General features: G+C 35.7%; 1 protein-coding gene across 4 annotated transcripts in view; it reads left to right on the top strand.

The window, feature by feature from the left end:
* CAMSAP2 (calmodulin regulated spectrin associated protein family member 2) overlaps positions 1 to 21,558 on the top strand; it is an 80,525-nt gene that overhangs the window by 46,848 nt on the left and 12,119 nt on the right. For 2 of the 4 annotated variants that reach the window (XM_013190697.3, XM_048066916.2), the window contains exons 5-11: positions 1,447 to 1,479; positions 5,680 to 5,821; positions 8,850 to 8,989; positions 16,708 to 16,801; positions 17,883 to 17,970; positions 20,587 to 20,657; positions 21,169 to 21,238. In XM_013190697.3, the coding sequence (XP_013046151.2) occupies positions 1,447 to 1,479; positions 5,680 to 5,821; positions 8,850 to 8,989; positions 16,708 to 16,801; positions 17,883 to 17,970; positions 20,587 to 20,657; positions 21,169 to 21,238 (638 nt within the window). The remainder of the gene's footprint in view (positions 1 to 1,446; positions 1,480 to 5,679; positions 5,822 to 8,849; positions 8,990 to 16,707; positions 16,802 to 17,882; positions 17,971 to 20,586; positions 20,658 to 21,168; positions 21,239 to 21,558) is intronic. The other 2 variants (XM_048066918.2, XM_048066917.2) reach the window with 1 other exon arrangement.

Here is a 21,558-nt window from a genome sequence, read left to right as displayed (position 1 = left end):
TCAGTGTTAAGTAAAATGATAGGCAGAACAGATCTGATCTTAGTCCATTTACCTAAAACCTTCCTTTGTTTTACTTCCCGATTGCAGTTAAAATAGATTTTTTTAAAAATTTAAGTACTTTTCCATCAGTTGTCTAGATTTCAGTTTGCTGAAGAGAAACTGAACCCTATAGAAAGTGGATACTTGGGTGTGATTGGAATATCTAGACCCATACATTGACATGCATCTCTTGGTTCATTTCTTCTAAGTGGCCTTGGGATTCCCCACTGTGACAATTGAATGTAATAGAGGAGAAGAATGCTGATAATAGTCATGTTAGGAATGTGCACATTTCCTATACAATAATTTTTTATATAAAAGCTTTTTTTATCACTACAGTTAAAGTTTTTTTTTTTTTTTTATGAAGTGCAGTATTCTGACAACTACATAAAATAGCAAGGTTCTGTAGCAGCTGGAGTTTTAAAACTAATTTTCACTATTTCCAGGGAATAATTTCTCTGTAAATAAAAGTATTTTTGGTTCCTACACTGCAATAACATAGAGTGGGTTTCTGTGTGTATTTTTAATACTGGTACATGTTCTCTTTTTTTCCTGAGCAGTAGAAGTATTAATCTAGGCTAGTCTGTATAGTTAACAGAAAAATCCACAAACTTCGGTATGCTTCATCTTAAGCTTTTAGGTCAAATTTAATATCTGTAAAACTTTCTTTATAATTTGTACTTTTTGATGGCGTATCAGTTTAGAATTGTATATACCAGTTGTGACCACTTCTGTGCTAGTAGCCAAAATTCCATCTACATTCCAGATCATTGCACATCATGCAGCTGATGCTAATGTGATTTGTCATTGCAAAACTATAACTGCCTGCACCTCTTGTTGTTATGAAAACTTATATGACTGTTTAAAAATACTCTTAAACGTTATGAACAACTGTTTGGCTTTGAAGTAACTAATGCAAGCTTCACTGCAATTGGTTGTAATGTACTACAGTGTGTTTATACCTCTTTTTCATTGCTTTAGCTTCCCTGCTTCCCCATATATGCTGTTGGAGTTCATTTTGATACTTGTGATATCATGGCTTCAAGTCTCAAATGAATTCTTTAGTCAGATTGCATATTCAGGGTATAATTAGATGTGTGAAAGCGCTTAATAAAACTGCATTGATATAACAATCTTATCTGTTCATGTGGGAAAATTATAATGTTGATCTACAAAGATTGCAGATACTTATTTCTCCAGTATTGTTTCTGCTAATGAGCTCAATACACAAAGGTTAGAGTGCACTAATGTTTACCATTAAATTACAACTCAATGTTTTACAAAACTGAGAATGTTAAAGAAAATTGCTTTGTAAAAGTAATTTATGAAATCTGATAAATTGTTCCTTTTTTTTTTTTTCCTTTGCTTTCTGCTTTTATTCTTTTTTTCCTACTGCTTCCTCTGAAGTCTCCTACCAAATGGTTTTGGAAACTGGTTCCTGTAAGTTTGCCCAACTGCTTCACTTTGATCAACTAGCTTATTTTGGGAATGGCTTGGTCCATGTCATGCTGGTCTAGTTATTCATTTCATTTATCTCTACAAGATAATTTTATAAGAGATTGCTCTGCAAAGGTGTGCATAATACAAAACCCTGTTCTGCAAGGTAATCTGTGCAAAATAAATGTAAGATATGTTACTGGATAAGGAATTACTTTTTAAGCAGTCAAGTTCTCTATGGTTTTGTATAAGATAGTACTACCTCTTACTAATTCATGTCTCTTTTTTTTTTTTTTTTTGCAAAACACTTTCCCATAAAGTTCCAGTAAAGATAAGCTATTTGGTATTGACCGTTTTAAAAAGAGCCTTGCAGAAAATATTTTTGTTCGTTAATACTATATAGAATCTCAAATTTTGTTTTATTTTAACAATATTCAATCATTACAGCATTTTTCTAGAATTCCCTAACTTTTCAGCTGATTTCAGGTAGGTCTCTCCCCAAAGAAAGCAACCCAAAACAATCCACTGCTAGTTAGACAATAATTTCATTTAAAAAGTAACTGTTCAGGTCTGTAATAATATTAAAGTTTTAATATAAAGTTGATATTTGTTTTCTCTCTGTTGTTTGCTTGGGATTTTCATTACTTTTCATCAAATGCAAGGGGGTATTATTTATCCTACAACAGGTTTTGCAATATGTATAATATCTTATCATGGACACATACCTGTGGTTTGGCTGGGAACAAAATAGTCAGCTGTTTAGGTGTATGCAGAATTGCATATTTCTGGTCTGAATTCCAATGAACTGATCCCGATCCATCTTTGATCTAAGGATTACCAAATAACTGACCTAGCAGTACCTCAAGTCTTTGTTGTCCTAACTAGTAAAAGATTGTTCATACATTGCAATGAGAATTTAAAAAGTAACAAGACAGTTGCATGTAGACAGCAACAGAAATTACCTGGTATCTGGATTTAAAAAAATAAAATAGTACTCTTTTCAGTAGACTAATCAGTATTCTAAGCTCATAACAGTCGATGCTATTCATGCAATTTCTCTATAATGCTGTGTATTACAATTGTGACATTTACGCGCACAAAGACTCTGCTCTTCACAGTATAGAACTTGAATTTTGTTTTGGAATTAAGATAGCACAATTAAGTGGAGGGTATAATACAAAAAATTAAAATAAATCAACTGCCCGTGGCCTTCACTTACACTACAGAAAATTAAGCACATTTCTGGTTTTTGTTCCATTCATACAACAAAGGGGCTACTTCAGCGCAATCTCAGAATGTTTTTGTTCTATTTTTGCCTACAGTCTTGGTTTACTAATCATTCTTTCATTGCACAGAATTTGTATTCAAATATAAAATATTCTACTGAAAACTATAACCTAAATTTGCCTGCCAGTTGTCTGTGAACAGCTTGAGGTAGAGGTATTTAATTTACTTTGAACTTGTTAGTTTAGAAGGGATACAGCAGAAGCCCTGGTGCCTACTGACAGTATAGTAGGAAGGCAGTGGCTCAGATGTTCTAACAGTTCAACCATTCTTCTCATCTCCTCACTTTACATAGTGCAAATGGTCTACGGTGAGATAGACCAGGGCATATAGGCAGCTGAAAAGATAGTCTGAGGAGTAAATTTATAATATGTTACCTACTGTTATGGTAAATGGATCAGAGTGTTCGTTATTAATAACCTCAGAATACACGAGCACTTCTGACAGGGTAGCTGATGTGCTTTCAGGTCATTTTTAGCTGACCTTGTTTATATGGCACTGTTTCAACTATACTTAGATTTGTTCAGTGGAATAAGCTCAAAGATGCTAATTCAGGCTGGTTTCTGTAGAATCTCAGGAATAAGATGCCTGTGTGAGCATTTGTATTTAAAAGAGCACTATAAGATTATAAAAAATGCAGAGGTTTGTGTCTTGCATTATTGCATCCATATTTATTAGCAAACATTGCAACTGATTAGAAGACTTTCTTGAAATGGAAGTTTATTAAAAATGCAGTGCAATTACCAGTGTGTTTTATTTTTCAGTATAATTTCTTTTATCTTTTCGACCAAATTGAAACATGATGCCTATTATACCTTAATGAACCTAGTATATCAGGTTCTATTAGTTTCTTTTTCCTGAAGTAACATGCTTGGCCTCCTCTCTACAATGAATTAAGTCCTCTTTCTAGGTCCAATTTAATGATTTCACACAGTTTCCAGAATTTGTAGGCACTGTTCGTAAGGCTGTTTGAGGCATCATTAAAATGACAAACTTTGACAGAATTTACTGCACAAGGTGATTGTATTATCAATTTAAAAACATTTTCAAATATTCCGTTAAAAAGGTACTAGAAGAATATATAAAATAACACAGGACTAGGTGGGCCATAATGTTAGAGTCTATCTGTATCCCATATTTTTGGTCATTATTTCATAATTAAGTAATAATATGTAAAGCACTTAATTCCAGTCATTGGGGGGTGGGGAGTACAGGGACATATTAACATGGTATTTGAAACTTAGAGGGTTTTCATAGCAGCAGGTCAGTGTATTTCCAAAGAATGAAAAAGAAGAACCTTTCAGTGCAAGCAAAATTGGCCTATTTCATTAGAAATAGTAGGCAGTATTACTAACATGAGAAAAACAGTATTAATAATGCATGAAACACTAGCATGGTTTTGTTTGGCGTTAGTGAATCTTTACCATAGCATGCAAAATACATGACAAAAATACCAGTCCATTTCAAGTATGAAATAAAGACTAACTCTGGTTTATTTTAAATATTAATTGGTTAAAGTGATAGTACTCAGGGCCAAATACAAGCCCTTTGTTTTCCTAGAACTGATGTCTGCTATTGCCAGGCTAGATTTGTGCTTCTTGGGTCAGTTAGAGGACATTGACATACACTACAAATAATCCCATGTGATCTTCCACAGAAATCCAGTGACACTAAGTATAGCCTTCAGGGTTAGTTAGTCTGTGGTTCCCTGGGTTGCTTTCTTTTTTTTTTTTTTCCTTTCCAGTACAGCTAGTTAAAACAGTTCCCACTCCACCCATAAAACCTCCAGCCCTGCCCCACTCAGTTGCTGCAGAAGCAAAAGAGAAGAGATGTTTTACGTGGATCAACTCTTACCACACAGCCCCATCAGTAACTGCTCCAGCACAACTAAAAGGTCGAGGGTAGGAGATAGGAACTTTCAGCGTCAGCTTTGCAAGGAAGAATTACATCCACTAAGACTTCTCAGAATCCCCACAGTGCAACTGCCAGTTTAATGTATTTGAATGAAAGTAGTGTAAAATTTACTCTGAAACGTTCTTGGCATCATAAGTAGTTCTGTGGTATGAATGGGAAAGTAATCCTTCAGTACCATTGTAAAAAAGTCTAACTAAATATTAACACATTAAAATCTTCTGCCTCCATTTGTTTTGAAGTCATGAAACAAAATTAAGAATGATAAATAACTTTTTTCAAGTTAGCCCTAAGCCCTTTGCCCCCTCCTGCCCAAAAAAGAAAACCATAAAAAAGTATTCACTTCAGGTAAATGCTCTCTTAGTTTTCTGAGCTACTGATCTCTTTATATACTGAGTTAATTTTAAAATTGTTTCCTTTTTATATCCAGACCACTGCCTGGCCGTCACATTTGACCATTAATGTTTCTCTGTGTTTACAACTGCATAGAGTGACACTTACTAATAATAAAAATGTAGTTGAACAAACGCAGATTTCCTTGTTACGCAATTTGCCATTAAGTCAGATATATGATTGAGATTTTGGGAAAGATTCTTAGGTGTTTTACTTTCATAGTCATTTGAGTTGGCAGTAAACTGAAGTTAGAGCAGCTAAGGGTCTGTCTTGTGTTTACATACAGAGAATTTCTGATTGTATAGTGATGTGTTGGATGTTAAATAAGTTGTGTGATATTTAATTTAGCATGCTATACAGGGATCATCAAAATTTGGTAGTTTTGAAGGAAAGCCTCAATTTTAGCATGTAGGCACCTTTCCTCTTAGGTATTATTTATGTCATTCAAAATGAGGTATAAAGTGAATAGTTCTAGGAAATTTGACACTGAGAATTTTCAGTTACTTATTGAATACTGCTTTTTCACTAACTGAGCGTAAAACCTAAAATACAAAGCTGTTTCTTCGTACATTTCAGAGCCTTTGTCTCTCTTAATCTCTTCATTCTATATTGTAGGCTCGTTATAGGAAGGAGCAAACGTTGCTCAAGCAGCTGCCCTGCATTCCATTGGTGGAAAATCTGCTGAAAGATGGTACAGATGGTTGTGCTTTAGCAGCCCTGATCCACTTCTACTGTCCAGATATCGTTAAACTGGAGGGTATGTCTAACGTGTCTCAGCTTGTAAACATGTGTCTGCGTAAGCTGAAATGTCTGTATTTGATATATATGTCAAGGAAGGTAATAAAATATTACACAGAAGAGACATAATTTGAGTGTGGCAGTGACAAGTTCAGTATTTACTTGGTACCTATGTGTTATTAAATAGAAAGAACCAAGGTATCCTTCCATCTTGTATTTACTTTTACGTTATCACACTAATATAATTGTACTACAATATATTATTGCAGATCTGACTGTGGCAACACATTTGCTGTCATGCTGTGAAACTGGCAACCATCTGGAAAACTCTGGTTCTTGAAGCTGCATAAGTGCTTTCATGTGAATCTGAGCAGTTACAGTTATAAAACATGGAAGGGTCACTTCTGTCTTTCAGGTAGACAAGCTCTGCATAGCTGCACTGTGTGGCAAATAGTTGTTCTCTGTTCAGGGCTTTTACTTCTTTGATAGCTACCTATAATATTGATAAACAGGAATATAGTGTAGAACTTAGTGGTGTTGTGCTGTTCTGTAATAGCAGTTGTCTGAGAATGAGCAGCTTCATCTCGTTCTTTTGCTCTGCGGCCTGGTTAAACTCATATCTTCCTCTTGGCAATTGAGAGCCTCGTGTAGCTGTAAAATGTCTTGGCAGCTAACACCCGTCATTTTCTGCCTATGTTCTGTCCATGATACCTTTGATGTCGTGGGAACACTTGTACATAAGCATCCTGAGAAATCCAGGAATTATGAGCAAGGGTATAAAGCTTGAAAAGGTACTGGAATATGGAATTCATATACACATCTGCTTTATAGGAAGCTTCCAGCACAGTAGGCGTTGAAGATGAAAGAGAATAAATGCATGCATTCTCCATTCTTCTTTGGCTTGTGAATTTTGAAAAACACAACTTTCAATTTACATAAATGTTGCAGCCAAATATATACAATTGTATATGATTACAGAAAAGTTAATACTTGGGTTGTGTTGAAATTGGGTAACACCTTGTTCCTTCTTACTGCATGACTGAAAATACGGACTGTCTGAAGGATCTTGTATACTATTGCAGGATGACATATATATTTATCAGCAGATTCCTCCAGCCTCTGACTTTGAGCACAGTGTAACACAACAAGGCACTTGTCATCTTTGAACTTAGCTTTAATGTCTGTCGAGTGTCCTACCCTAAAGACATACAAACATGCATGTCATTGTCTCGGAAGTAAATTCAAAGATACTCTAAGCAAATAGAAGTACTGTAAAAGACTTTGCACATCTTCCCTGTATTTAAATACTGTTTTTGATGCATGTTACATTTCACTGAGATTTTGTTCTGTGTTGAAACTGAGAAAGGCAGGTAGCAAATGCATATGCAAAAATACTTAAAAATGCTTTAACAAGGAAAAAAAAAAAAAAAGGAACCAGACTACAGAGCTCTAAAATAGATGTTTTCTTCTCATAATGTCTTTATTTAACTTCCAAATCTAGGTTTCCTTCTAGGAATCTAAGACTATAAAGGGCTTCGTGTGTCAGTGAGACAAGAAATTGGCTATTGTTCAAAATTATATAATCCTTTGCAAGATGTTATCATGCTCTGTGATAAAACTGTCTAGCTTTTTAAAATCTGTACTCTTATTGAGACTGTTGCAGAGCTCCACTTTTTACATAGTTTTAAAACTTCTTCTTCTTTCCTACCTAAATGTGCTTGTAGCCTGTCTATGTGCATCTGTTGTTCTTCCAGCAGTGCCCTTTGGCTTGAATATCTTGTCCTAATCTGACATCTACCCCTCTGATATGTTTTGTTTTGTTTTGTCTTTTTGCCCAGGCTACTGAATCAAGCCTTTTCAATTTCCCCTTCTGATTTGGATTTCCATTCTTGTTATTACCCTTAATAGTTATTTTCTGTAACCAGTCTAGTTTCGGTTCATCTTTCTTGAATATGAATGGTCATAATTGTACACAGGTATCCTGACTGACATCTTAGTACTGCCTTGTACAACGCTTCCCTGTCACTACTAGAAATATATTTTCTGATACATGTTTGCATCGTGTTTGCTTCTTTCAGAGCTAAGTGATGCTGAAAGCTCATAAGCTATCTCTGCGTTGGCCAAAACACAGTGCCTTCCTACTCTGTATAGCTTTCAGCTAGTGAATCACATTAGAATATTATTAGGTTAAAATGCATGAGTTTGAATTTGCATTACTAAACTTAATCCTATTCTGGTCAGTTTAGTCAAACGTTTTTTCAATCAGTATTATACTCGGCATTGGTTGGGGTGATGGAAAATTTCTGAATCCCTCGGGATGGGAATCCTTATCCTGTTAGCATCAAAGTTCCCTTCCTAAGCAACCTTGTATCCTACACGCTTTAAAACTGTTAAGTGGAGCTCTGTCATACACTGTTGCTTTAGAAATAAAAACCGATGCGTGCTCTCCAAGTACATCTCCTTTCTTTTATTTTCTTCATTCCTCTTTTTTACAAGGGCTGTCTTTTTTTCTATTTAGTCTTCTAAGAAGCTGTAATAAAAAGAGCAGGAGGTTAGCTGGGTATAAATAATATTCAGAGCACACTGTATAACCACACTAGTCTATCCACTGCTTTGTCTTTAAATAGCACTTTGAAACATGGAGTGGTAATTCATGTATCGTGTTCCCTGAAAACTCATTTCAAGCATCCAAATCCACAAAAAGAAATATATAAGACTAAACTGATGCTGCATTTGTGTGAAGATTCAGAGTTAATAACATTAAAGTATACTCCCTATGCAAAGAGAACTTTGTGAGAAAGCATGCATTCATATATAGAAAATCTAAATTTAAAAAGGTTTAGAAAATATCTAAAGCTACGAAACTGTCTTAAGATAAAATATAACATTGTAATTTCTTACATTTCTGAAATAGAAGAATAAGTCTCCTGACATACAAAAGAAAAATCAAGTTTGAATTTATCCAGAAAAAGATCTAGAATCCATCAAAAGAAAAGTACTTGTTGCAGATCTGTCACTATATCTAATCTTGGCTTCTTTTTTTTTAGATATTTGTTTGAAAGAGACGATGTCTTTGGCTGACAGCTTGTATAATCTGCAGTTGATTCAAGAATTTTGTCAGGAATATCTTAATCAGTGTTGCCATTTCAGTCTTGAGGATATGCTATATGCAGCTTCTTCAATAAAGGTAAAAAAAAAAATAAAACAAATGTAAGCAGTATCCACAGGACTTTGTTTGTTGTTGTTGTTGTTTTCTAGTGGTATATAGAGCCTTTTAATCTATTGCTATATGACTGACTGAAAAAGCATGTTGCATCTTTTTGTGGTACAGCATGCAACAAATTTCAGCAGGATGTTAAAACACCTTCTGCATTAGTTGCAACTTCTAAGACTTTCACAAAAACACAAAATTTTTAATAGTTGTTTATGGAATTATTGCTTACCATCACTATTCATTTCTATGTACACTGTAATTTTATGTTTTTTAATCTTAGACTTTTTACTTTTGTAAACATGCTATATTTATATGCTGTTTTGGTTGGGGTTTTTATTGTATTTTTCAGTTTTTGCTCTCCTGAGTTAATTTCATTGAATCATCTGATATTTTTATTCCTGGAATACAAGCAGGGATGCAAGTCCCACACACAGATGTTTGAACAAGCAATTAAGCATTTTCAGTCATTCTAAGATTATTCTCTTTTTAGAAAGTTAAAAAAAAGTATTTTGTTTGGTTATCCTATAATTTTTAAGCTGTGTGGGAAGTCAGAATAATTGAATTATACCTTGTCTAATTGTAAATTTAATTCTTCATTATTGTGTTTCTCTAAGAGTTTTCTATATAAAACACTGTTCATTTGCTTAAGAGTCTTATTGGCCTGCCTTTAGGGAATGAAATCTTATTTTTAGGGAGTCAGCATATCCATTGCAGATGGTATGTAATTGGTTTCTTAATATCTGGGTCATTTCACTGCTTTTTATGGTCTTTACAGCAACCTCACAAGCTGAGTCACAGAGGCCAAAGCCTGAATACAGCTTTGTTGTCTCCTGTAGGGTTGAACCTAATCCTTTGCAAATAAGTAATGAGCTGCCAGGATGAGTAAGGGCAGTAGGTCTAGGCCCATCAACTTAGCCATCGCTGTTCTATTTTGTGTATGCAAAGCTGTCTACTGACTATTTTCATTCAGCTTTTGGTGTCTTTAAATTTCATGTACGGTAATCTACCTACATACTTGAAAAAGTGTGTTGTATTGCAGTCTCTAGTCTGTAGTTCCAACATATGGTCCTACAAATATTTTGGAAGATCTTGAGTAGGTGTCCTTTACTGGATTTTGAATATTTCTTTTTGCTTGCCGATATCTGGAATAAATGGAATTCATTTGTCTTCAGTTTCATCCATAACAACTAATAATACCATTGCTTTATAGTACTGGTTTGAATTATTTCACAAGCCACTATGAAGCATCAATTAAAAAAAAAAAAGTCGATATCTCTGCATCAGACCTAACATTAATAAAATGCTACAAACTCAGTAACTTTGCTGCTTCTGAACAGTGTTTTAGAGTGGCGTTAGAGTTCTTTCAAAGATTTGGAGTATTTCTAGAACTGAGAAGGCCCTTTTGTGATCATGTTTTTACAAGTTGCTGTGGTGTGGATGCTTATTTAGATGTAAATGCTACAGAGAAGGGCTGCCAAGTTTTTCTTTTAAACCTTGGCATGGAAACTTTGGCTAGTGCTATAAACTCTGTTTTTCCAGTGCTAAGAAGTAGTTTGCTTTCAAAATAAATTCACAGTTAAAGGAGCTCTTTTTAAGCTTTCCAGTGCATCTGATTAGACTAGGTTTTAATAAATGTGTATATTCCCCAATGAATGTTATTGTCACTTGGAAAAACTTGTATTGCAAACAGATATTTTAAATATTATGCATTGAATTATACTGGTCTGCGGAAAGTATTTAATTTCAAGGTTTAGGATTTCTAGCAGCATGCTTTCAGGTGTCTGTTAATCAGCAAAAAATTCTGTTTATTTTCAGGGTGACTCATACTGCACAGTAGGTGGCACTATAGTTTTGTTTAAAAGTCTGTTACGCTCTCATATTGATGACAGAAATAACAAGAGAACCAAACTGCTGATACGTTACTGGAAAAAGTTTCAAGAAAAAATAAAATAAAGCTGAGTTTTGCAATGACGGTGGTGGTCCTAGAAATTATGCTAGATATCCTGACTTCATGCTTGTCCCAAAAGAAGGGAGTAGAGCCTCTCTCTTTAAAGTGGTCAAGCACGAAGAGCTTACCTTAGGTTCTTTACTGGGTACGCTGCACTGTGCTGTTATGCTAAATCAAGGTAGGTTGTGGACAGTATATGGTAAGGAAATCTGGTGCAGGTCTTGAACAAGCTGTTTGTGCCCACTTGTATCTTCCCTATCAAAAAGTACAGAAGCCAAGTTGGATTAATATAAAACTTCAGTTAACAAGCATACAGAATATTTGGTATAGGCTCTCAGCTTTTGCGGCAGATGAAACTGTTTTTATTCTTTTTTAACATGGAGGAAAAATAGGCTTTGTCAGGGTTTCTAGACAACTTTAATGTGTCATAATCAAATGAAGCCAGAAAGTAAGTTTTGTTGCTCCTCACTTGCCCATTTCTTCTCCTCTAAGAAAAATACATTTGTGAAATTCATCATAAATGTCTGCAAGGGAAGGGCTGCTAATACATTCCGTGGATGCTTGAGGCACTGCTAAGGGGCCATGCTGGTTCTTGTTTGTTTTCCTTTGAGACAGGGAAATACAAGTAGAGAGAGATGACAAAAATAATCACAATAATTTCTGAATCCTTCCTGCCCATTTAACAAAAGGAAAGAATTAAAAATCTTGGATCTCTGTTTGGTTTTGTGCATTGCTTTGTTTTCCCTTTTCCCTTCTGTAAGCAATTTTATCCCACAAGCACTTTTTAATTTTTTTTCTTTACTTGTATGTAGATTACATAGCTCTGAAATAGCTATCTTAAGAGACCTGTGTGTTGATACACGTGCTCTGCCGAACCAGAGAACAAGTTTGTAGAACTAGAACTTGAGTGAAAGGAGTGCCTTTACAGGGAGCATGAACTGCCCTGCAGAACAGCAAAGGCTTCTTTACTGCTTCGGCCCTGAAATTGATGAGCACTGCGGTGTGATAGTGTGTAGTATCAGGGCATTAAGTAAAGGTCTTATGGTGTGTATATGATGGATGTTGTAAGGGTCATGTAAGGTTTCTGAATAGAAAGAAAAATGTCATCTCACTTGTTCTCCTTGTAATTTGAGATAACCGTTGAAAGTACTTCTAAAAGAGGAAGAACCCATCTTTGGTTGTATTTGTTTATACTCTTGATGTTTGAGATAGTTCTCTGCCAGTTTATTCTCAGAGGTCCATAGGGCCCAGACCTAAGAACTATCAAAGAGGGGACTGAGAGAGAGCTTGAATCTTTTGATGTTTACCACGGTTTGAGAGCTCACATCGGAACTTGGCATTGAGTCAGTTGACACAATTATTGCCTGTTGTAAGTGTTCCTATATCTAAGCCTTCAAAGACATGGTTGGGTTTTGTTCGTTTGTTGTAAATAGTGATCCTAAACTTGTGCTACACATATTGTTGTGCATTCGCTTTTCCTTGGTAGAGGATTGAGTCAGGGTGAAAGACAGATCATGATGTTAGAAGACCTTCTATTAATTAAACTGCTATTATTAATAGAACAAATCCATTATTAATAGGAGATAGCTATTCACACAGCACATCCATTTGCTCACACAGTTCACACTAGCTCAGTTATTCTTATCGGATTGGAGCAACACCTGGGAGCCTGCCCAGTGGCCTCCTGAAGCAGGGGTCTTACTGGCCCACTGGTGGCTTTTAGGAAGGTGTCCAAAAAATCTCTCAAGGGGCTCCTTCTCTTGTTATTGTGTGTGTGTATTCATGTAGTCTTTGCAGATAGCAGCTCCTGCCTCCTTGGTTAGGGTTATACAACCTGTTGTTGTTGATGTGTGCTGGTGGCCTTGTACAGCCAGCTCCTGCTCTTCTGAGTGTTTGGGTTCGTGTGGATTTGACAGGGCCACGAGTCTCTGCAGCCTCTCAGTTCTGGGGACGCTTTCATGTGCTACTGCTCACCATACATGCCACCTCTCTTTGGCTGCTTTTTTCTGGTAACCACAGAGTCCTCTCACCCAAACCCATGCAGAGGGCACTTCAGTTCAGGAGAATGAAAGCTTTCTGAACGTGAAGTGAAACAATCCTGAGACGTCATTGCTGCCATTCCTCTGAGAAGCATGTTCCTCTGACCTAAATGTGGGCCAGTCTCAGCTGTTTGGCATTGCAAATAAGCACAGGGAATAGGTGCCTTATTTTGCACTTAGCTACTAAGTTAGAGCAGCATGAACAAACATCTGCACTGTCAAAGGCCCAGTAAGCCAAATGGAGAGAGTCTGGTTCCAGAGCTTACAATAAACATACCTATTGCATTTGAGTAGTTTTGAATACATGCACTTGCCCACATCAAGTAGAAGGCGACTTTGCTAAAAATATAAGCAGAAGCTGTAAACGAGCCCCATCTCCTGCGAGATATCCATATACATCACAGAGATTAATTGTAGAAATTAAGGGCCAGGCTTTGTCCACTAGCAGAGCCTTCCCTCCTGTCTCCCTGGAAAACCAGTGCAGATGAGGCTGTGTTAGCAGTTTCAGGCCGCGTGAGCGCGGGCGGGCTCCTGGGGGAGCTGGCAGAGCAGCTGCTGGGCTGGGGGGCGGCTGGGGCGTGTGGTGGGAGGCTGCCCCGGGACTGGATTCCCATCTGGCGGGTTTAGAAGGATTGCGGATTGGGAATGAAAAGGAAGATGCAGCCGGTGAACAGTTGTTTTTTTTTTTTTTAAGAGATTTCCCTCAGAAGAAGGACCTTTGGTTCCTCACTTATTATTTAAAGGGTAGCAGCGGGGTTTTATTTCACTGATGTTAATTGGCAGGTTGTCCTGCTTCTTTGTTTTGTTCTGAAATAAGTCATTCTGACATCTTCAACTTGTTGTGGCATTCGTTAACCTGCGATGGGATATAGGACAAACTTGTAGCTCATGGATCCTACACAGAACAGTAATCGGGACTTGTACAGTTTTTGAAACACTCCGGTTTTCTTCAGTCTTGATGCATCTATATTGACACTTTATAATATGCAAACTATGGATTTACATTTGAGGTAGCTTGCTTTCCTGGCCTACAGAGCAGACAGCTTAATGTGCATCATGACGTGAATTTTACAGTATATTTTTATGTTCATTTTGAGAAAATTCCTAAATGCATCTATGACAGCTTTTCCGTTCACATTTAGTGGATTCTAGTCTGTCTAGAAGTGATTTGTATCATTAGAATATATGAACTTGTAGTTGTTCTTCTCCGTCTGTGCAGATCTAAAACCTATGAATATTACAAGTGAAGTGGTTTATTTGTGTGGCAAGATTGGATGTACTATTTTTGTTTTCTGTATTTTCCATTACTTATATTGGGAATAGGGATATTAAAGAGAAGAACTTATCTTTTTCATATACGTTTTTATAAAACAAGCTAGCTTATGTCTTCCTTTGATACAAAAGCAAGTAATGACTTTAGATTTTATATTCAAAATAAGGGAGTTTTTTTCAAAATCTTCCAAAATCTATTAAATGGTAGAATTTTTGTTGTACAACCAGAAGATACAATAGATAAAACTTAACCAGTAGTATAACTTATTACATGCAATTTTAATGAACAATCTGCAAATAAGGTAGAAATATGAATCTGAAAAAAAAAAAAAATCAGAATGTTTAGCAAATGAACGCAGCTATGAAGCTGCATGTCTGCCATCTGCTGTTTAGTATTTTTCAGTCAGTCTGAACTGTTCAGAGCTTAGTTGTGTATTTTTAACTATTAAAGTCCTGTTACGCTTCTGAGTATTTCTGTGTATACATGCCTGTGATAATAATGTGACAAACTATTAGAACATTTGTTGGCATAATCAAGGTGAAATCTGTGGAAATAACATCCTTTCCAACCCTTGGTAGCAGGATTACTACAGACACATAGTTTTTCCAAAAAAAATTAAGTTACTGATCGTCTGTTTTCCCCTTTGGTAATTATTAACATTTCTTTCTGACTATAAACGACTTGAGAGTAAATGCAGTTTCCATCATGATGTTTCACCATGAAACATCTAAAGTAGCCTGAATTCTAAATTAGCTGTGCAGCCCGGAGTTTTATGTTTTCTTCAATAAATACCAATTTTGTTTTCGGAAAAAGAGTCTTTATTTCAGTAGTTCAGGACTGCACAGAAAATATTTTCAGGAGGAATATCTTAGTCCTTCATAAAATAGTCACACTATTAAATGTGGCATCTCACCATAAAAATAAGAAATTGGAGTACTTAAACCCAATGCTATTTTAGATTGGAACAAAGCTAGAATTAGAATATTTTGTAATTATTTTCATAGTAAAAATATTTCATGTTAAATATGTAAAACTTGTAGGGGAGGGTGAAAGTGTAAAACTTGTAGGGAGAGTGAATGTGTTTATAGCTGGCATAGAAATTGTAATATTAAAGATCAAACTTTGTCTCAGAAGTAAATTTGATTTTTTTTCTTTATGTGTATTCTTTCCTAATGAAACGTGTCATACCAAAATGCTATGCTTAGCATTTTGTTTGAATGGAAAAGACTTTGCTGTGAATCTTTCCTCATTCAGTTTCTGTTGTGCTGACTAAGCAGATACGGGGTTTTCGTAGCCTATTTCTAGCATGTGTATAATAACTGGCAACATCTGACTGATCCCTTCACCATATACTGAAGTATATATATACACTACATATATCAGTGTTAATGACATGAAAAAAGTGACTAAAGACACTTGTAAGCACTGTTAGCTGGATACTATTTCATTTTATTGCAGAAAGACTTTTTTTTTAAGTGGTTTAAATGTGGTTTCCCAATTTAAAGCATAAGTAGAGATTTGTATTGTTCAGATTTTCAGCCTCTGTAGCACTGGTGACACGAGTCTGTGCGCCTGCTGGAGCCCTCAGGCCAGGAGGCTCCTTAACCTCATCCAGCTGGTGTTTCTAGATAAGAGGTGGTGCTGACCTGTATGGACTTTGCAGCTTATATCCGCGATCATTGGGCCTCTGAACTCTTCAGCTGCCACAGTCATCAAACTTTCTGGTCCTTTGCACCCCTTTATATAAAAAAAATATATATTATTATAGACAATATACTCTTGCACCAGAAACTGCTACTACTGCTTCTGCCTATTTTTCCTCTCTGATTTTTTTGTTGTTGCAGTTCATATCACCAGCTGTTTCTTCATTTATTTTTTCCTCTGTTAAACCTTACAGCTCCAGTACTTCTGTGTTTCGTAGCTGTGTAAGGGGATCGCTGGAAATATGAAGGCAGATGTATCAGCAGTACATTAAGCGTGCACAGATCTTTGGAGCTAAAACCTCATTCTAACTGGCCTGCATTTAACAAACATTGCTGCTGGGTTTTGTTCTGTAAAGACTTGGAAATCTGAGTAGTTTTTCCTTAATGTGGCAAAAATCACATGCCTGACACACAGACTCAAAATTCCATGGCTAATCTGTTTGACAGGCATCCTCTTCCACCCATCCTGTACCTCTCTACCCTGCCTGCAAGACATCAGGCCCAAGTGATGCCCATTATGAAACATTTTGACCCAAACTGTTACGATCTGGTCAAGTTACAGGTGTTAGATAGTTGTACTACAGATCACTCTGATCTCATTTTCCATAGAAGTAACAGAGATGAGAATGTAAACTGTGTGAAATAGAGGCATATCCCAATGTTGATTATGCTATTTGTAGTTAAGGTTTATGTTTTAACATAAATTTCCCTTATTATCATTTCCATAGAGCAACTACATGGTGTTCATGGCAGAACTGTTCTGGTGGTTTGAAGTGGTGAAGCCATCATTTGTACAACCTCGTGTTGTTGTGCATCCCCAAGGTGATTATAAAGGATTGGTTTTAATATGCATGTTTTTAATATGTATGTGTTCAGATTACCATAGTGTTCACAAATACAGTGAATATTTTAGTTAACGGGATTTGGCAGTGTACCACCCCGTTAAAGAAGGAGCTATGTACTCTGTCCTATGTTAATCTTCATCTTATCTCATAAATCATAATTAGATTTTGTTGTTTATTACCAAAGCCTTATTTAAATTATTGTGGTATAATCACTTGCAAATTTTCCTGACCAAAACAAGCCTAGAATCCATTTATGTCCATGCAGGGATTACAAACATAATGAGCCAAGAACATAATTTAGCCTGAAAACTTGTACTGCTGAGGAGAAGGTACCAAGAGAAAGGGACATAAATCTAGGGAAAGCAGACAAATAGTTAACTGGAGGCTTGCATTTTGCACCTGGGTGCAAAGGCACAGTCTTCTTTCAGTAAGTTCCTAAGTATAAAAATGCATCTCTCAAGCAGATCTTGAGATCTGTTAGTAAGCATAGAGTAATGGTAATTTAAACATTCATATAGTAGTACTATGATTGTGTGGCAAAAGCTAGGAAGAGAATCCCATTGTGTAGCTTTAACACCTTTTTTCATTTATATACTTTATGACACACAAAAATCTGATTTAAATTCTTAAAATATTGCTAACTAATTTAGGATGTGACCAAAATGTTGTTTCCTAGGTGGAAAGTTAAGTCTAAGGGCTTGGGGGAAGAAAAACTTTTATTGGAAAATAAATTCTTTCAGAAAAAGTACATTTATTTTTGATTTTAAAAAAATGTTTTTACTTTTAATTTTGTCTCTTATCTTTTTTATTATTATTATTTCTTCCTTTGCCTTACCTAGTCTTTTTTTTTTCATTCTCTATTGCCTTAATCAGTGCCAATATGGGAACTTTGTAGAAGGTAGAGCTGAAGGGAAGTGACTTCATTTTTAATCTAAATAATGGAACCTCTGAAAATGTTTTAATTCTTTGGAAATAATTCAGGTTATTTCAGACAGCTTTTCTGCTGTGGATTTTAACTGAATACTAAACTATAACTTGAGCTTTGTTCTTCCTGGCAGCTGGAAAAGATACAGCTTCTGCTCACAGTCTGAATGCTAACAGAAGAAATTATGTGGATGGCCCATGTGGTTCTGACTTCGTAGCCAGGTAATGCTGGATAAGCAGTAGTACTCTTTCATGGTCTTTCAGTCTTTCTTTTGATGGGGTAAAGGAAACCTTCCAGTGATCTGGTCGGAACATAGTGAATGCGTTATATTTATCATTTGAGGACAAAGGTTTATGGATTGTGTCTGAACAGACACACAAGAATAAAATTAGGAATTAAATCGAATATTCAGCAAATTCTTTCTTGCCAACCCAGCTTATCCTGTTCAGCCTTTTGTTTTGTGGTGGGTTTTGTTTGCTTGTATTTAGGAATCTGTACTAACTTTGAATTAGGGAATTATATTTCGTACAATCATAATGCTTTGATCCTGAATCTTTTTACTGTGTGTATCTGAAGTGTTTCACATGTAGTCAATGAAGTTATTTTAAAGTAAATTGAGCGTATGTGTCAGGAGAAAAAGTAGTTTTGGATATACCTTTTGAAAGAGAGGTTCTCAAACCCATTCACACCTTGCAAAGCTCCTGCAAGCAGTCCAGTTAAGAACTTTGCACTTCATTTTTTCCTTTGTCCTACAGAACTTATCCCTGTTCTGACAAATTCTGTCAGTAACAAAGTACCTTTTTCATCTAAATAAATCCACATTTTATCCAAATGTGTACATTTTGTCTGCAGATAATTTTGGCTTCTAAGATGAAGAGGACTTACTGAAAATTCTATGATAAACATCTGAATTCAATTCATAAACACACCAGTACCATTCCAAATTTAACTATCAAGTCTGTAAGTTGCCACCAGTGTGTTTTGTAATATTCCTTATGTTTCCCGAGGCATGTACAGAGATACAGTAAAAATCATTGTGAGCTTTGTATGGCTGGTGGAAAGCATATTGTACTAGTTCATCACAATCCTTGTTTAGTTTCTCTACAAGTGATGGGTATGGTTTGGTGTTGGAGGATTATGAGAGCAATCCATAAGTAGGAGAAGGAGCTATATCTTCCTTCATTAACCAGTGTATTTTATAGAACTTGGTGATACTTCACAGCATCATACGACAAAGAAGGGACCTAAGAAGTTATTTCAGATGCTAGAAATGTAAAACACACAGGCTGCAGTTCCCCATCAGCCGAGACTGCCCTGACTGCAGGATGGCTTGGTCCTGGCCTTCCTCCTCATCCCAAGTGCACAGTCCTGTCTAATTCAGCTTTTGATGTTGTCATTTCAGTACACTGACAGAAAAAAAAAAAAAAAACAAACCACAACCCAGTCAGAAAAAGTGAATGTTTTCTGCTGGCTGAGCTACTGACATGGCTCAGAGCAGACTCCAGTGGAGAGCCAGCTTCAGCGCAGAGGAGGAGTGGGACTGAGGCAGTGAGCAGTTACAGTGTCTGAGGTTGCCATGGAATCACAGTCATGGTGCCAAAATCAGTCTTTTTGTGAGGGAAAATGAAGCGTATAGATTTTCTTTGTGGCAGACCATATTTTGAAAGGCTGCTGGATAAAATTTTGAATGCATACTTTTCTTTTAAGATAAATATAAACATTACTTCCATGATTTAATAGTTTTTGCAGAATCTTAAATGCCATTTAAAGCAGATAAGTTATTTAGCTAATGTGTAGTTTTATTAAACACCAAAAAACAGGAATTTACGAGAAACTATTTTGAATAATTGTAATATATAATTACAGAAAATGCTTCTGTACATTGTAAACTAACAATATTTTTCTTAAATTGACATGAATATTCTTCCTACAAATATTCTTCAGAAACATTTCTAAGCATACTGTATATAAACTATAAAAGCTCTAAACAAATATTTTGAAAATTAATGATTTGAAAAAGAGAGTTTGGGAGTGTTCTTTTAAAATTCAGTGAACAAAATTCAGAACATGAAAGGGTTTAATTCAGCTTGTTTTGAAGTTTGGCTTCTTTACAAGCATTTTACATACAAAAGCATGTGTATTTATGTATATGTCTTTGTTGTTCTGGTCCTGAGAAGTGCCTGGATCACAAATCACTGAATTATGAAAGCCTATTCTGGATTAAAACAGCTAGTCTATTACAGACCTTCTCTGTGAACACGAACAACAACAAAAAATCTGTTTTAACTAGAAACAGAGAAAATCTTTGTAATTAGTGTTTTAGTAGTGAATATATTTGTTCTATTTTTTAAGTCATGTCTGTCACAAAATCTCCATTATCCACTCCTAGTGCATATTGCAGTTCAGGCACAGTTTGAAAATTTCAGGCTAAGCAACTGAAGAGAGAGATGTGTGACAAGTGAGTGTTACTTGCTGCAGTCACTCAATTTTTATTTTGTTGCTAAAATCAAAACTAAAAATGAGAACCTTCTAATAATGACATCTACTTGAAGTACATTAGGAGACACGTATGCTAACACTACTCTGTGGCCATTTGCATAATAGAAATTCCTTTTTGACTTTTTGTGTCTCTCTGCATTGCATCTAGTTAAAGGTAATAACATAGTATGCTCCTTCTAATTAATAAAGTAATGCTTCAAGAGGAGAATTACACCTTACTTTCTCCTTTGTCTTAAAAAACAAATCTCCTTTGTTGACCCAGGACAAGAAGTCTGGCTGCCCTTTTGTAACATGGCTTTTGATGTATTCCTACTAAGTTAATGTCTCTTGCTTTATAGATTGGAAAGTCCAACTTATACACCACCTCACCAACTGCATACACCCCAGCAGCCTTATTCATCTGTCCCAGGTAATAATTTACAAGTGGGTAGAAAGGGTAATGAGGCAAGGTGTCATCTTCTGAGTGCATTGCTATGTTGTTTATATTTCTTCAAACCTTGTTCAAGCAGAAGTTACTGGGACAGATTGACATGAAAGGCTAGTGAATGAGTTCTGTGATCCACAAAACATATAAATGGGAAGCTTGTGTTTGTACCTCTGGTACATGTTGTTAGTTTTTTTTAATTTGAATTCTGTTTTCATTATGTGGAATATGGGTTTCAACAATTATTTGTAGTGTATTTAGTAGTACTTGTAGTATATTTTAATCAATAGTAAATTCTCTGAGGGATATAGTATATATACAGGATGAAACTAATGGACTCAATTGTTCTAGTTCTATTCTGAATATAAAAGCTTTTTTTTTTTGCCATTGCAGTGTTCTGAGTAGTGAAACAAACTAATTTGTTGAAGCAACCGAATATAATGTTAAAATGATTTTTCATAGCAGTTACCTTGGATTCTATTTTAATTTCACTTAGGAGTCATCAGAAGGTCCACATCAATGTCTTATGTAGATGGATATGTGGGGACATGGCCAAAAGAAAAAAGGCAAGTAGTCCTATCATAAGAGCTGCTTAAAAAATGATAATGTATTGGTCATAAAGAGTAGTAAACTCTCCATTGTGGTTTGAATTTCCAAAATCTTGTAACAACTTGCAGAAGTAGAAAAACAAAGGGAAAACTGCATCACGGATTCAGAACTAAGTAATAGGAAAAAACTTCAGAAATAAACCATCAGTCTTTTACATTGAGATGAGGTATTCTTGCATTAAATATTTGAATTATTGGCATTAAATATGTTTACACTTACCTATTGCAATTAACCAAATGAGGTAAGAGTCACATGGCTAAAGAGCTCACTAGTATCA

This window comes from Anser cygnoides, chromosome 8, assembly GCF_040182565.1.
Source record: "Anser cygnoides isolate HZ-2024a breed goose chromosome 8, Taihu_goose_T2T_genome, whole genome shotgun sequence".
Taxonomy (NCBI): domain Eukaryota; kingdom Metazoa; phylum Chordata; class Aves; order Anseriformes; family Anatidae; genus Anser; species Anser cygnoides.
This window is presented reverse-complemented; position numbering and strand designations above follow the sequence as displayed.